General features: G+C 38.0%; 1 protein-coding gene across 1 annotated transcript in view; it reads right to left on the bottom strand.

Annotated features, from left to right (window-relative positions):
* LOC136862938 (probable peptidoglycan muropeptide transporter SLC46) overlaps positions 1 to 14,954 on the bottom strand; it is a 59,483-nt gene that overhangs the window by 28,227 nt on the left and 16,302 nt on the right. Inside the window, exons 3-5 of the mRNA XM_067139231.2 lie at positions 9,192 to 9,293; positions 6,949 to 7,086; positions 4,936 to 5,019 (exon numbers count right to left, since the gene is read on the bottom strand). Coding sequence (XP_066995332.2) covers positions 4,936 to 5,019; positions 6,949 to 7,086; positions 9,192 to 9,293 — 324 coding nt within the window. The remainder of the gene's footprint in view (positions 1 to 4,935; positions 5,020 to 6,948; positions 7,087 to 9,191; positions 9,294 to 14,954) is intronic.

Below are 14,954 nucleotides of genomic sequence, written 5' to 3'. Positions count from 1 at the left end.
TACAAGCAACATCTGCTGGGCTCTGCACAGAAACTGAAAACACGTAACAACATCATTCATAAGCTTTGTGGAACTACCTGGGGTTCTTCAGCAAGCGTTTTACGGACTTCAGCTTTAGGCTTGGTGTATTCAAGTGCTGAGTGCTGTGCTCCAGTATGGATAAACAGTCATCACACAAAACTCATTGATACTGAATTGAATTCCACTATACGCATAATAACTGGCACAATTCGATCTACACCAACTCATTGGCTCCCGCTTCTATCTGGAATAATGCCATCTGATTTACACAGATCCACCGCTCTTATCAAGGAATTCAATAAAATCTTAAGGAACCCCGATCTACCTGTACACGAAGATCTACGAACTATCAACCAAAACAGATTATGTTCACGCCACCCAACTTTACGTAACGCCTTAGACATGGTTGCTAGAAGCTACAACCCAACTACAGAGTGGAAAAGATGGTGGGAAGCAGCAACGGATATGCACCTGCACAGTATGTTCTCGAATGCCAAACTTCCAAGTGGATTCCAACTACCATGTAAAAAAACATGGTCTGTTCTGAACAGAATAAGAACAGGCCATGGCAGATGCAAAGACATGCTGTTTAAATGGAACAAGTTGCCAACACCCGCGTGTGACTGCGGAGCTGCACGACAAACCATACATCATATTGTCAGAGTGTGAAACGCGGGAATACACAGGCAGCAAAGTGGATTTCCTGATGGCAACTCCAGAAGCAATACAGTGGATCAGTGATCTTGACATTCAGTTGTAGGGAGCCTTTTCTTGTTCATTGTTTTCTTGTTATGTAAATATGTATATAATTTATATCTGAACTCAAGTTGATTGTATGGGCCATACGCTAAATAAATAAAATAAATATATTTTTTAAGGTTTACAAAGAAGAAAGCTGCTCTATAAGAGAAACTCTGATACGACCAGGAATTTGCTAAATTTGTGGGACACATAAGAATCATCGAACACGGCTCTCCTGTAACACATGCCAAAAGAATGTTTGCCAAACACATGCTAAATTGTTCTGTCATAATTGTTATGAAAGTTCTGTAAATGAGGATGACTTTGCGACTGATGAATAATTTTAGAAACTTGACCAGTAACTACTACTTCTGTAGTTAACCGCTTGCTGAGTATCTTCAGAAGAATAGTATTATATTCCTTGGGATTCTGCATGAAGGTAGGTGGTTATCCCCCTCAAGTGTGTAACTGGCTGTTTGTAATATGTGGGGTATATTTGTTTTGTTCAGACATGTACATTTTGGCTAATAGATATTTTGAATGTTCATGATTTCTTTTCGCCTTTATTATATTTATATGATTAACATATTGATATTGTGCATACAAAGAAGAGACAGCTTATTGATGTGAACTAAAACCAACTGAAAATTGATGTCTTAGAACAATAAGATTTGTGATAATGTTTAAGCTTCTAAAATATGTTGTAATGGAGAAATCATTCTGAAAAATAATAAAGTTTATTACTTAATACAGTACTTATTAATACTGATTTAAGAAACCTGCTGTCTATTATGCATTTAAGTTAAACAATAGCACTGACAGTTAGAAAGATGCAAGTGCGGCTAACAGCTGCAATGATAGCCGAAGTGTTAAAAAATTTACGTTAGCCGATGAAGGTTAATGGAATTCATATTTTTCATTATAATAGTCTGCTGCCTGTAGCCGTGGTCCTTACCTTGTTATGGTTGAAGAGCAATGGTATTTGAGGATTCATTTCTATGTAAATGTATATAGTTACTTTGATCAAAATATATATGCTATTTAATTCCAAGAAGACAATGGCACTCCTTCAGCAAAATCTCATCCCATTATCATCCTGCATCTGGCTTCATCCAGATCAGAAATTTTCAATTCTAAATTGTTCAGTTTGCCTTACTTTGACTTACCAGTTCCTGTACGTTCCTGCAGGAAAAATACCACAGCGGTTTTTGGAAGATGCTGATAACCTTGTTGAGAGTACACAAGAAGATCTTATCCCTTCCTAACTGACACTCTGGATTTTATGATTTACTCGGATAAATGGTACAAAGGGTTAGGTGATTTTAGGGCAAGCTGGGAATCCTTGCTTCAGCATATAAACAGCTGCAACATTCTGAAATGGAAGGGGAACCAATATATTGAAGCCACTAGAAATCCATATGAAGAAATTAACAGATGCTTAACTGAGCTAAACGTAAACGATAAAACTGAGGATACGAAGAAAAAAGGCGTGGTGAGTATGACACCAAGAAACTCAGAAATAAATTACAAGAATCTTAATTTTAGAAATGGTGCTAGCTGAGAAGCAAAGGTCAGGGAGTGTGTCTGAACAAGGCAAACCATTGGTTTAGAAACCATGCTGGTGTTTCTAGCACGGAGTGGAGAGACATGCTGAAAATGACATGTAACGTTGCACTTGTAAAAGCTGTACTGAAAAGGTCCCTGGATGGTAACCACTGCAGAAAATGCAGTGAGACTGAATCTTTACTTCATGTCTTGGGCTCCTGTGCCTTTGGTGAAACTGTTCGAAACACTAGACATCACATCAGGTCGTCGCATAGCACAGTCGCTCCATGAGAAAGTATTTCAAGTGCACAAGGAAGTCCATGGCATTGGAGTACATCCCACAGTAAGATTTAAAATGCACTCTGCCTAACCAGACAAAGTAGACAGAGAAAATAAGTCTATCTACCTGCCTACAGTGTAGTATTATATGAATAAATATGAGCTGAATGACTTAGAAGTGAGGGAGCTGATGATCGGTGCTAGAGGGACAGTCAGCTAAGAAGATGATAGAACTTCAACATCAGTTCCGAGGAGTTCATCGACTAGTGACTGAAAGCGCTCAGGGGTTCTCTTTAGATACTCAGACATCACTTGTATTTGCCAGACTGAGACATAATTTATTTTAAATTTTTTTTACATGAAATTGTTTTGGTGTATTCTTTGTCTTAGACAGCCTCCACATGAAGGAAGATTTTAAAAATAAAATAAATACCTGTAAAAAAACACACTTAATAAGTCTATTATTCATTTATTATTGTTCTTCATCAACAGACAAAAAACTTAAAAATTCAACACTGAAAAATAATGGCATCCATCTTAACAAATTAAAATTCCCAGACATGATCTCTGTTGGGTTTTTGCCATGTAAAAGAGGCAAACTGCAGGGAACTTTATTGTTCTCAGAAGACTCGACTGACCACTGCTAAGTAAGAGAAGGAAAGAACGTCTTAAAAAGGGGAGAGAATCCTTTGACTTTGATTAGAATAGATGAGGACTTTTATGTCTATTTATTTGAGTCATTAATCAATTAACCATTTAAATTCCCATTTTACTACCATCAGTACTAAAGCAAATAGAGCACAGACAATACATTATTTAACACCATTTCATTCATTTATCTAATTACAAGTTTTATGCCTTTGCTAGAGAGAATGTTTAAGGTGAATAATAATAATGTTATTGTTTTTACGTCCCACTAATTACTTTTTCCATTTTCACAGGTGCCAGGATGCTGGAAGTTTGTCCTGCAGGAGATTTTTATGTGCCAGTAAATCTACTTACATGAGGCTGACAGATTTAAACACCTTCAAATACCACCGGACTAAGCCAGGATCGAACCTGCCAAGCTGAGGCCAGAAGGCCAGGGACATTATATCTTTACTGTTGTGTTATTCTTATGCTTAACAGATTAAGGATTTGATCTGATGTTCTTGTTTATATTACAATAATGCTTTCTTCCTGATAGTAAGAGCTCTTGTGTTGTTTACATTTGCAGCTAGAGTAAGGGAATGCTGAACCAAAGTAATAAAAAGATGAAAGAGCACTAGATTATTAGTTTTAGTGGATCATTTCAACACTTTACTATCATTAAATACCATAATCATGCTTATTAAAACTACCAATTAGGCCCCCCTTTCCAGCTCATGGCTGTAAAGTTAAGTGAAAAGTTAGTAGGAAGAAAGAAAACTATATTTACACACACTTATCTTAATCACTATTCTGAATGTTGTTTTAATATATAGGCTATATTATGCAAGCATAGCCAACAAAATAATTTCTGCAGAGTTGGAGAGGAGCACAACCATGAGAATTTTTTAAACCGTGACCATATGAAACCTAAGATTGTTGCATTTACTTGAATTGTTCCCTTCCTTTGTACCACATATTTGGTGAAAGTCAGTAGGGCAATGACAATTTAAAACTTCAATTATTCACCATTGATCTGCATTTAGGTCAATTGCCCAGATGGCAGATTCTATATCAGTCATTTACCTAGTTTCTAAAAAAAAATGATATCAAAGAACCTGGAGATGTATCAAACATTTCCCATTATAGATTATTCCAATTTCTAATTCCTTCTCATCTTCATCTTTCCAACATAAAAATGGTGTTTCTAATTAAACACACACTATATCACAAAGAGGATTTGTATTTATTAACAGTACAACTCTTAAGGAAGTGTGCTCCAGTCCACATAGGAAGAAGAAATGTATATCTTTCCCCTTTACTTCACCACGTACCTCTCTGCAGCACAAACTGTAGTGGCTAACATCACAGTTGTCATAGCAACGAATGAGCTAAGCTCTGCCCCCAGAGGCTAAATAGCATGAAAGGAAGACTTCTTCACCCTCTGGTCGCCATGGTCTAAATCACACTTCACTGGCTGCCAGAACAGTAAATCAGGCATGGTACAAAACTATTTTCTATTAAAACCAACATACATGATAAGGAAAATGAGTTTTTAAAGTAACTGTGGTAAAAATAGTGCTGCTTCACCTACTACCCCTCAGAAGTCACCCCTGATCCTCCCAGGCAGGAAAATATCTCTTTGGGGAATGATTCTTAAAGTTAGATATTATCAGTTCTAATTCCTAAAGTTACTTCATTATTATATTTACTCTTACTTACCCATTTCTTCCTTTGATACCAATTTAGTCACAATGGCTTTCTGAACTGTAAATGCAGTGCCATGTGTGACTTCTGTGAGTGCAACTGTAAAATGAAATATGTTATGTATTAGCTCAGAATAATTAGTTATAAACTCAATGTAGTAGGGAAGTCATTATTTTTATTGATACCTACTGTTGTTTGATATGGAGATTCTAACAAGAACATACTCATTATTCTGGATTCCTCAAATTACACTTCATGAAACATAAGGAATCATGAACAGCTCAATTTAATACAGTGTGATGATGATGATGATTATGATGATGATGGCAATTTAAAAAAACTTATGACCTAAATTATTATGAATCACTGATAGAACAAGGATTAGACCTCAAAACCTTAGTGAACACATAAAACAGACAAAAAGACACAAATTCCAAAGTTAAATTCATGAGGAAAATCTAAGAACCATTTAAAATCAAAACAGGAGCAGTAGAAACAGACAGACTCTCTCCATTACTCTTTAACTGTATTCTTAGAAAAATAAGACAACAATGGCAAAACAAAAAGTTAATCCTCAAAATCAATCAAGCAATCAATTTCATGCCCTTTGTGGCCCTTCTTTCTCTTTTGGAGATACCTTCAGTTTTCGAAGGATCAGAGCCCTTCCATTTTCATTTCTAATTACAGTAGTATTAAAAGAGAGTGGTTGCCCAGTTGTTCTTCCTCTTAAAACAATAATGACCACTAGGAGTGTTGAAAGATTGTGGTGTATTAGGAGTCAGAGTGACTACCAATCCAAACCTCCACCAAGGTGAGAGAAATAAAAATCTACAGTTCTAGCCCTTCTGGCAAGCAACTCAGTGTTGAAAATATCCCAGGGATAGGAGCTACTTCTTTTAGGTAAATAAAATATAATAAAGTATGAGAATATATTCTGTATTTATTCCTAAATATTACAATCCTTTTCTTAATCATTGTTATCCAGTCAATTAGATTAACAGTTTAACTTTTTCTACCACTACGAGCATTAATACGAGTCAACACATTGTTTCACATAAGCACCACTATAAGCACTAATGTGAGTCAATGCAGAGTTTCATTTAGCCCTTATAACTACATTTTATGTGGACATTTTTCAAAAAATCAAAAAATGCCCGAAGGTATTGAACCAAGGAACACATTACAGAAGGAATTATGTAAATAAGTTAATTTGGCTAGGATTTGAATCAAAAAGAAAACGAGTAAAGAAACAAGAGATTTTAGGCTGTTTTTCCGGAACTGCATTTAGGTGGGAAGTGATTTTCAAAATTTGGTTTTTAGTTTTATAGAGCTATCCAAGACTCAAAATTTGAAACCTTTTCAGGCCCTTTAGCCCTTCAACTTCAACCTTCTACTTTTTCGTAGTATGGGGACCCCTGCTCTGTCTGTTAAGAAATGTTTACAACATTAGAAGGACAACTGCAGTGTTATTGCACTCTAGTGTTTACAGAGCGAGACCATAATAATTATGCAGATCAAGGAAGACGATGCATTTTTAACTCCTAAGATGAACCTTCTAGTGTTTTCTCTCTGAGATTTTTGTCTTTCTGATATCAGAAAAGTTTTAACCTTGCAGAAATTCTCATTTTAGCTGAAGACAAATCTTGTCATGATCTTTATGGATGAGAGTAGGTTTATTTGTCTTCAATACTGAACTTCTATGTTTTCAGTGAAACAATGGACCATGACATACAAACCCAGAAAATTTCTAATGTGCTCATCATGATACTACCATGAGAGACCGAACTGTTACTGTTACCTCTGCTGAGTTTGAAACCGTGATCTTGGGGATCTGGAGGCTGACTACCACTGATTCACTAATTACATGTAACTGCATGACAAAGAAAGGAAATCTTGAAGTGTATTGACTGATGACTGAAGTATTATTCATTGTTTACCTTATTTATTTCTTCCTTCAAATTTTCCAAAATCTTAACAGAGTTATCATAATAATACAGAGGTAATGTATTGAATATTACGGTAACTTACCAATGTACATAATCCAACCTTCTTGTACAAATGGGTAGATGAGACTTGGTATCATTTGAAGGATGCATGCTAAGATACCAATGCATGCATCAGAGACTTTCAGATAGAGAGAGAGAATTCTTACAATCACTGGTGTGCCTAAGTTGAAAGAGAAAGTATCACGTAAGTACTAAATGTATGAAATTCAGTAAGTGATCTGCAAAAAAAGAAGAAATAATGGTAACAGGTACTACAAATGTAATTAAAAAACAGTTTCAGATTTCAAATGGTTGGTTTATGAATCAATAAAATTTTATCCTGATTTCCTTCTATTTTCTTTTTAGTTATTTGAAGTGCACCTGGTACCACGGCTGGAGAACTGAGGAAGAATGGGTAGGAGTTGTTTATATTGTTTATATCAGTTCGGGAATGTGAAAATATTCTTCTATTCTTATTACTTTGACACGTTAGGTGTCATGGGTGTTCAATCGACCAGCAGCATAGATATTTATGAAGAACTCTGCCAGTTCTACTGAGCTGGCAGATCTTGGTTGCTAAGTGATTAAAAATAAAACTTGTACCATATACTAAGAGCCCCCGTGGCTCAGGCAGCAGCACGCCGGCCTCACACCGCTGGGTTCTGTAGTTCAAATTCCGGTCACTCCATGTGAGAATTAGTTCTCAAGACTCATTCATCATTTCCTTTGCTATGGATGTTGCCATGGACTTGCCTGTACATATTCTTCAATGCAGTTCCTTTACTCATGTAAACTTTCACCCCATAAGTGTTATAACAAATTTTTATAATCTTTTTTTGCCACACTTATGCAAGTTGTTGGGAATGTACTGTTTCCACAAAATGGAATCATGCTTTCATCTATAACCAAGCTTTCTGTAGGACATTTAATGTGGGATAACTGTCATTGAGCACTGAAAGGACGGAGAGACTTTGAGCAAGAACTATGGGTAAAGAGGATATGAGCAAGAGTAACTGAAATGGAATCCTTATCGTTAACAAATGATCAGTACATAATATCTCCATTGCAAATATACTCTTTTGGAAAAAGAAGAAGTTCAAAACAACATGACAACACCCTAATTATTTGACAGAAGAGTTGTCTCTTGCCTTATTCAGATTCTGGGCTGTTAGAAGTACTGTATACCTATAATGGTGAAAGAAGCATTCTGACAGATAAGGCTGGAGGGAGGAGCATTGCACATACCACTGCACAGTGTTGCCCGATTCCTGCATTCCTTTAACCTTCTCCCTTGCTTCCGGCTCACTTGTTCGTTCGTTCCTCTGTGTTCTGCTGTACCTAACTCAGAAGTGAGAGGTTTGGCAACTCCAAAGCAACAAGAGCTGCCTGCCAGGCTTATCTCCATGACAACCATACCTCCTACTTCTTTCTTCCCAACCAGGCAGGCAGTAAACGGACCTCACTCTAAGAACTGTCAGATTGCTTCCTTGAGTATTATGACCTTGGATGCAGTGGTAGAATCAGACTATTGTAGGTAATTCAAAGATTGCAAAGTCCCTATTTGCTTTACGTCACACCGACACAGATAGGTCTTAAGGTGATGATGGGATAGGAAAGACCTAGGAGTGAGAAGGAAGCAACCATGGCCTTAATGAAGGTCCATTTGCCTGGTATGAAAATGGGAAACCAGAGAAAACCATCTTCAGGGCTGCTGACACTGGGGTTCAAACCCACTATCTCCCGGATGCAAGTTCACAGCTGTTCGGCCCTAACCACGCAGCCAACTCGCCCAGTAGATTGTAAGGTAGCTAATAGATTCTTTGTCAGGAAACAATGAAGAAGTGTTTAGTTCTGAAAATGAAAATACATTGTGTCATACTCTCATTATTTCTGTACATATGGAAAAGAGATTTAGTAAACATAATGAGACATGTTGGCATGTTTCAGTTAAACCAAGAAATGATGGAATACCTTATTTTATGTAGTGTCATACATGAAATCAGTTATTCGTGTTAGGATTGGACATGCGTGGACTGGAGACTTAACAGCAACACTACCCAGTCCTTCTACATAACACTTCTAACTACATCTCAATCAGTATTATTTATTAATTTCAGTGCAGTATTGAGTCATTATCTTATATTGGTCTGGTTACAAATATTCCAGCCAAATGTCTATGCAGTCACAATAGTACATTAAATCAACTTTAATGTGTATAATAAAAAGCACATTTTTAATTAGAAAATCTCTGTTTGTATGAATGTAAAGATATATTCTACATTTTACCAAAAAAGAGGACAATCATCTTGACTCCAGCAAAGTAGCCAAACGTTTCTGCTGTCCATCCAAACTTCATTCGAACAAACAGATAAAGAACAGAGTATTCACCTGAAACAGAATAGTGAGTATTAGTTGGACAGCTAGGAAACACATATGCAATGAGGTAATATAATACAATTAACATAAAGTTCATTAGACACTAGCAATTTTATATTTGTAGAATTCAGCAGCTGTAAGTGTTATGGCTTTGACATATGTTAGGTTTACTTATTATTTATTAAGAGTCAGCATAAACGCAGGTTACACTTATTTTGTTTACTTCTTTGTCTTGTTTTTACATCCAGAGAGTATATGGGCAGCACAGTTCACAGAGTAAGCAAAGTTCTCACACTATTATTCCTTTGGCCCTAAGCATACCTGCATAAAAGAATCAATATCCACAACATAACAAAATTAAATATCTTCACTTAAATAAAATTAACCTAATATTCAAAATGAAAACCACTCACCTTCAAGATAAGCAAACATCTTTATTTTGATTACAGTATTCTAAATAATTTCTTACTGAATATTTGCCTGGGATATATTAGAAGTGATTTTACAGCCTTAACATTCATTACAGCTTCGGGAAGTAATCATTCAGCTGGGTGTACAAATTTACCACGTTTTTCTATAATATAATACTCTCAAAACGGGAATAACGACCCAGCATAGTGTGCAAATTCTTTATTCAATTAACCTCAACTTTCAGGTTATTTGCAATTTCTGGCGCTTTTTCTTGTAACATTGGCCTTCTCACTTAGTTTCTTTGCTCGAACACATTTGAACCAATCATATACCGCAATGTTCACTTCTGCAAAAACTGACTCCCACTTTCTTTTCATTCTTCGATATCTATTACCCCACCTGCACTCACTTAAAATGTCATTTTTATTCTTCACAATTTTTTTCCCACAGTCAATTTTTCAGTGAGCTTTCTCACCGAAAATAATTTCACACTACATTTTTTCTTGTTTCGAGACCTGAACACGATTGCCTCTCCTACTCATGTTTACTGGGCGATTGAACAGTGGCGAAGCTATTAGTTAATTAATGGGTAGGCAGTAAATATTACCTTAAAGTTTCTTGTACAGTAGTTCCAAACATCGAGTTGTCTTGGTTGCAAAATGGTCAATCACTCGGTCCTTCAGTACTTGATCACTCACCAATTTCTTCACAAGCATTTTCTCGAGTGGGGTTCGAACCCACTATCTCCCGGATGCCAGCTCACAGCTACGCGCTTCTAACCGCACGGCCAACTCGCCCGGTTGTGGAAATGTCAAAATTGATTCCTTCAATACTTGATCACTCACCAATTTCTTCACAAGCATTTTCTCGAGTGGGGTTCGAACCCACTATCTCCCGGAGGCCAGCTCACAGCTACGCGCTTCTAAACGCACGGCCAAGTCTTTCATTGTTCATTGAATTACGCAAGTATGTTTTTATCCTCTTCAGAGTGCTCATACTCCCTTCAGTGGTCACAGGAAATGTTAATATTAAAAGAATCAATTTTGACATTTCCACAACCGGGCGAGTTGGCCGTGCGGTTAGAAGCGCGTACCTGTGAGCTGGCATCCGGGAAATAGTGGGTTCGAACCCCACTGTCGGCAGCCCTGAAGATGGTTTTCCGTGGTTTCCCACTTTCACACCAGGCAAATCTACCTTAATTAAGGCCACGGCCGCTTCCTTCCCATTCCTTGGCCTTTCCTGTCCCATCGTCGCCATAAGACCTATCTGTGTCGGTGGGACGTAAAACAAAGAGCAATAATAATAAGAAGACATTTCCACATACACTGGTTCGAGGTCACTGAGGACAATGTAATGTAAAAGTTTTAGGGGACAAGTGTTTTTCTATATCGAAATAAATCTTAATCAATTCACTTTCTAGTCTTTTCCTATTAAAACAGCGGTAAATGTTCATAAGACTGTTCAGTTTAATAGCAGGGAAGCTCTCTTTGTAAACTATGAACTGAGTTGGATCCAACAACTCAAACTGGATGCTTTCAAAATCGCCAAACCGTATTTCCTTTTGCATAATTAAGGTGTCAAGAACTGCATATGTTAACATTTTGAGCTTTTGGAATGTCCTGTCGTCTACATTTATCTTGTTATTTATTTTGCGACATATTACAACGCAAGATGATACTGTATATTCTGATCGCAGGACCTTGAGGATACAGTGGTTTTTCTAATTTCAGTATTGCACAGACTTACATCAGGTGTGCTTTTATGTTGCAGTAGAGCAACGATATGGTCTCTATAAACAAAAATTTATCTACAGAGACAGAGCAAATAAATGAATTGGGCCTTCTTGAGTATGTTAAGCAACCCTACAGCAGAATTTTACGACTCACTGTCCCAACCCTCATCATTCTCTGCAATGTCTTCAAAAACCTGTCTTAGATCATCATAGTGTGAAAATATTCTGTGGACTGCTATCGAATGAAAGCTCCAATGGGTAGCGCATGCTTGTGGAAGTCTGAATCCTTTGGATTCCAGAGGATGAGCTCTTTTTGAGGATCTACTAAAAATGAATGAAATGCTGTCAGATTATGAATGAAGAGCCTACCTGGTTTTATTGTCTCGTTTTACACAACTAACAGTCCATATCTGAATTGTCACAAATACAGCCAATAATGCATGGATTGTCTACTAATTCAAAAGAAAAGCACACACTTAACAATAAGGTACTTCATTGTCACCTTCGCGCGGGGAGTTACTACGCTCTCAAATAGCAAGGAGGCTTGCCTCTCTGGGCTCTAGACCTTGCGGAGAGAGGAGTGCGGGCGGTAAACGTACCCTTCCTCCACCATCCCGCGCCATTCATAAACTGACGGAAGGGAAATAAAACAAAAAGTCCTGGGTGAGACAAGTTAGAGACTGCCTCCTTGTCAGAACAAGTAGTCTGCTGTCGCCATCTAGCGGGGCGATCAGCAAAGTATATCATCTGCTATCATCATGTAGCACAGATCAAAAAGAGATTATTGTTGATTCAACACAATAACAACAGCAGATACATTTGTTACGATAGTTATGTTTAATCGTATTTCTTAGGGTAGGCATTGCTTCAAATGATGCCAAGTAGTTTCGCCACTGTGATTGAAATGCTATGGTTTTCCTCCTTCATCAATCAGCATATGAAAGTCTTTTCCTTCTCAAGCTGACTACCTGACCTCAACCTTATCAGTAACAATCTGAATTATGAATAAAGTGATGCAAGATATGCTCGAAAATCTCTAGGTAACTTGTGAGTAAGCAGACACTGGTAGTATTCCAGGACAACTAGAATTTTCAGAATGTACACTAATTAGAACCGAAGACGCCCTAACGAAAGGTTTGGAGAGAGCCATGTACAGAACAATATACTTCACGGTACCAAGCTGAATAGCTGCAGTCGCTTAAGTGTGGCCAGTATCTAGTATTCGGGAGATAGTGGGTTCAAACCCCACTATCGGCAGCCCTGAAGATGGTTTTCTGTAGTTTCATATTTTCACACCAGACAAATGCTGGGGCTGTACCTAATTAAGGCCATGGCTATTTCCTTCCCATTCCTAGCCCTTTCCTGTCCCCTCGCTGCCATAAGACCTATCTGTGTCGGTGTGACGTAAAGCAACTTGTCAAAAACTTCACGGCTACTTCAGCATTCCTATGTGTGTTTCATCTCTCTTTTCCTTGGACTTCCTGTATGTCTGCAGAATGATATTAAGAGAAATAATGACAGCCCCGTGTAAAGAGTGTCGTGGAATGTGTGAAGTGTCCGCTTAAGACAAGTGGAATGGTGATGTCCGCTGTCTGGAATTCGAGGTGTCTGTTTAGATGAGCTTACTTAACACGTGCGTTATGTAAAATAAAATCGGTTCCATGGAAAAATGTCCATATAATGAGGTGTCTGCTCAATAAAGGTGTCCGTTAGTGCAGGTTCGACTGTATTTACATACATGTTCACAATACCCCCACAACACTTTCCCCTCAGTGTTGATTTAACACCACAATGTCTGCAAAAAACACAAGAAGTTTAATAACACGTCCTAGTCTGGTAATTTTGTGGAGTACTGGATCGCTCATATTTTTGGCTGACATTAGTGGTTGTGGGTCAGCCAGTTCACTGCCACACTCCTTCGAGTTAAACACCGTTTTGAGTCTGTCTATTGAAAGGTTTGTTACCTTATCCCTAATCATCAGGGAGAAGAAGTTTGAAGTACGCTGAATGACTTCATATGGTCCAGGTTAGAAAAAGTTGTCTTGTCTTCAAAGATGTGGTTAACAACATCTACACATGGAACTGGGTAACAGTCTTGGAGGGTATGGTCATTGATACATCGATAATCCCCACATAAGCTTCCACTCAGGAGATAGTGAGTTTGAATCCCACCTTCGGCAGTCCTTAAGATGGTTTTTCATTGTTTTCTATTTACACACCAGGCAAGGCCACAGCCCCTACCATCCCAACCTTAGCCCTTCTCCAACCTTCTGTCACCAAACACCTTCGATGTGTTAGTATGATGTTAAACAAGTAGGAAAAAATCAGTATTCAGCCAAATTTTTACTTCCTCTTGACCCCTTCAAATTTGGCCTATAATGAATATTTTATTGTATGTGGCAAAGGGATGTTATCATTCTTTCATTAAGAGTGATATGTTACAAGTTTATTTCAACTCAGTCGTGTCTTCACACAGAGAACCGGTTTGAATAGGTAGGGTTGACAGTGTATTGATTTTTCAATCGACCGGCCAGCTGTAGTCATGTGACCTACTTGGATTTTCTCAAGGCCGCTCCAGTTGATAGCGCGTGGCTAATATTCTCGGTATGATTACTCTCTCGAACTATGAGAACCTTTCAGGTGAAGGTACGATGGCAATTACGATGCAATATAAGGACACATCTCCTGGTGTAAATGTATAAATACCTGTACTTCAGGAATAAACGCCCCTTCCTATTGCGATGTTCTTTGAGTGCAGCAGATTTTCGAGGACAAGTTACGTATTATTTTACGATCATTTCCACGTGGTCATGTGTTTGGTCACATTCTAAAACTTTTGTGTCAGTTTCAGCTCTCATAAAGACAAGAAAGAAGAGGACCTTCACATACTCAATTCTCCTCAGCAGGATGTCTCACCCATCTTCTGAAAGAGCGATTTACGAGAATATGGAAATTGACTTTGCTGTCAACATGCAGTGTTAAAATGTAGGCACTGTCTGACATGGGGGAGATAACGACTAGAAGCAGATTGCCACGTAAGCAGGTCACAATGTGAGCAGATTCATTCACCGATGGCGAGATCCAATTTCATCAGAAATTTAAGTACCTTTTTAAAATAATTTTCCTGTTCATCTTTGTAGAAATATTACCTCAACATGAGGGTTGGTTGGAGGTCTATTCAGCCTATGTGATTAGAATTGAGGAGCTATCTGATGGTGAGATGGCGGCCCCAGTCTAGAAAGCTAAGAATAACGGCCAAGAGGATTCATCGTGCTGACCACATGACACCTCGTAATCTGCAGGCCTTCGGGCCAAGCAGCGGTCGCTTGGTAGGCCATAGCCCTTCAAGGGCTGTAGTGCCATGAGGTTTGGTTTGTGTCTAAAGAACCATGTCTTCTGCGAATTTCCAATAAATCAGTCAATACTGATCTGCATTTAGGGCAGTTGCCCAGGTGGCAGATTCCCTATCTGTTGTTTTCCTAGCCTTTCCCTAATTGGAGCACATGTTAAATAATGTGGATGAGATTTAG

The sequence above is a fragment of the Anabrus simplex genome, chromosome 1 (genome assembly GCF_040414725.1).
Source record: "Anabrus simplex isolate iqAnaSimp1 chromosome 1, ASM4041472v1, whole genome shotgun sequence".
Classification (NCBI taxonomy): domain Eukaryota; kingdom Metazoa; phylum Arthropoda; class Insecta; order Orthoptera; family Tettigoniidae; genus Anabrus; species Anabrus simplex.
The sequence above is the reverse complement of the archived record's forward strand: the minus strand, read 5'-3'. Positions and strand labels throughout refer to the sequence as shown.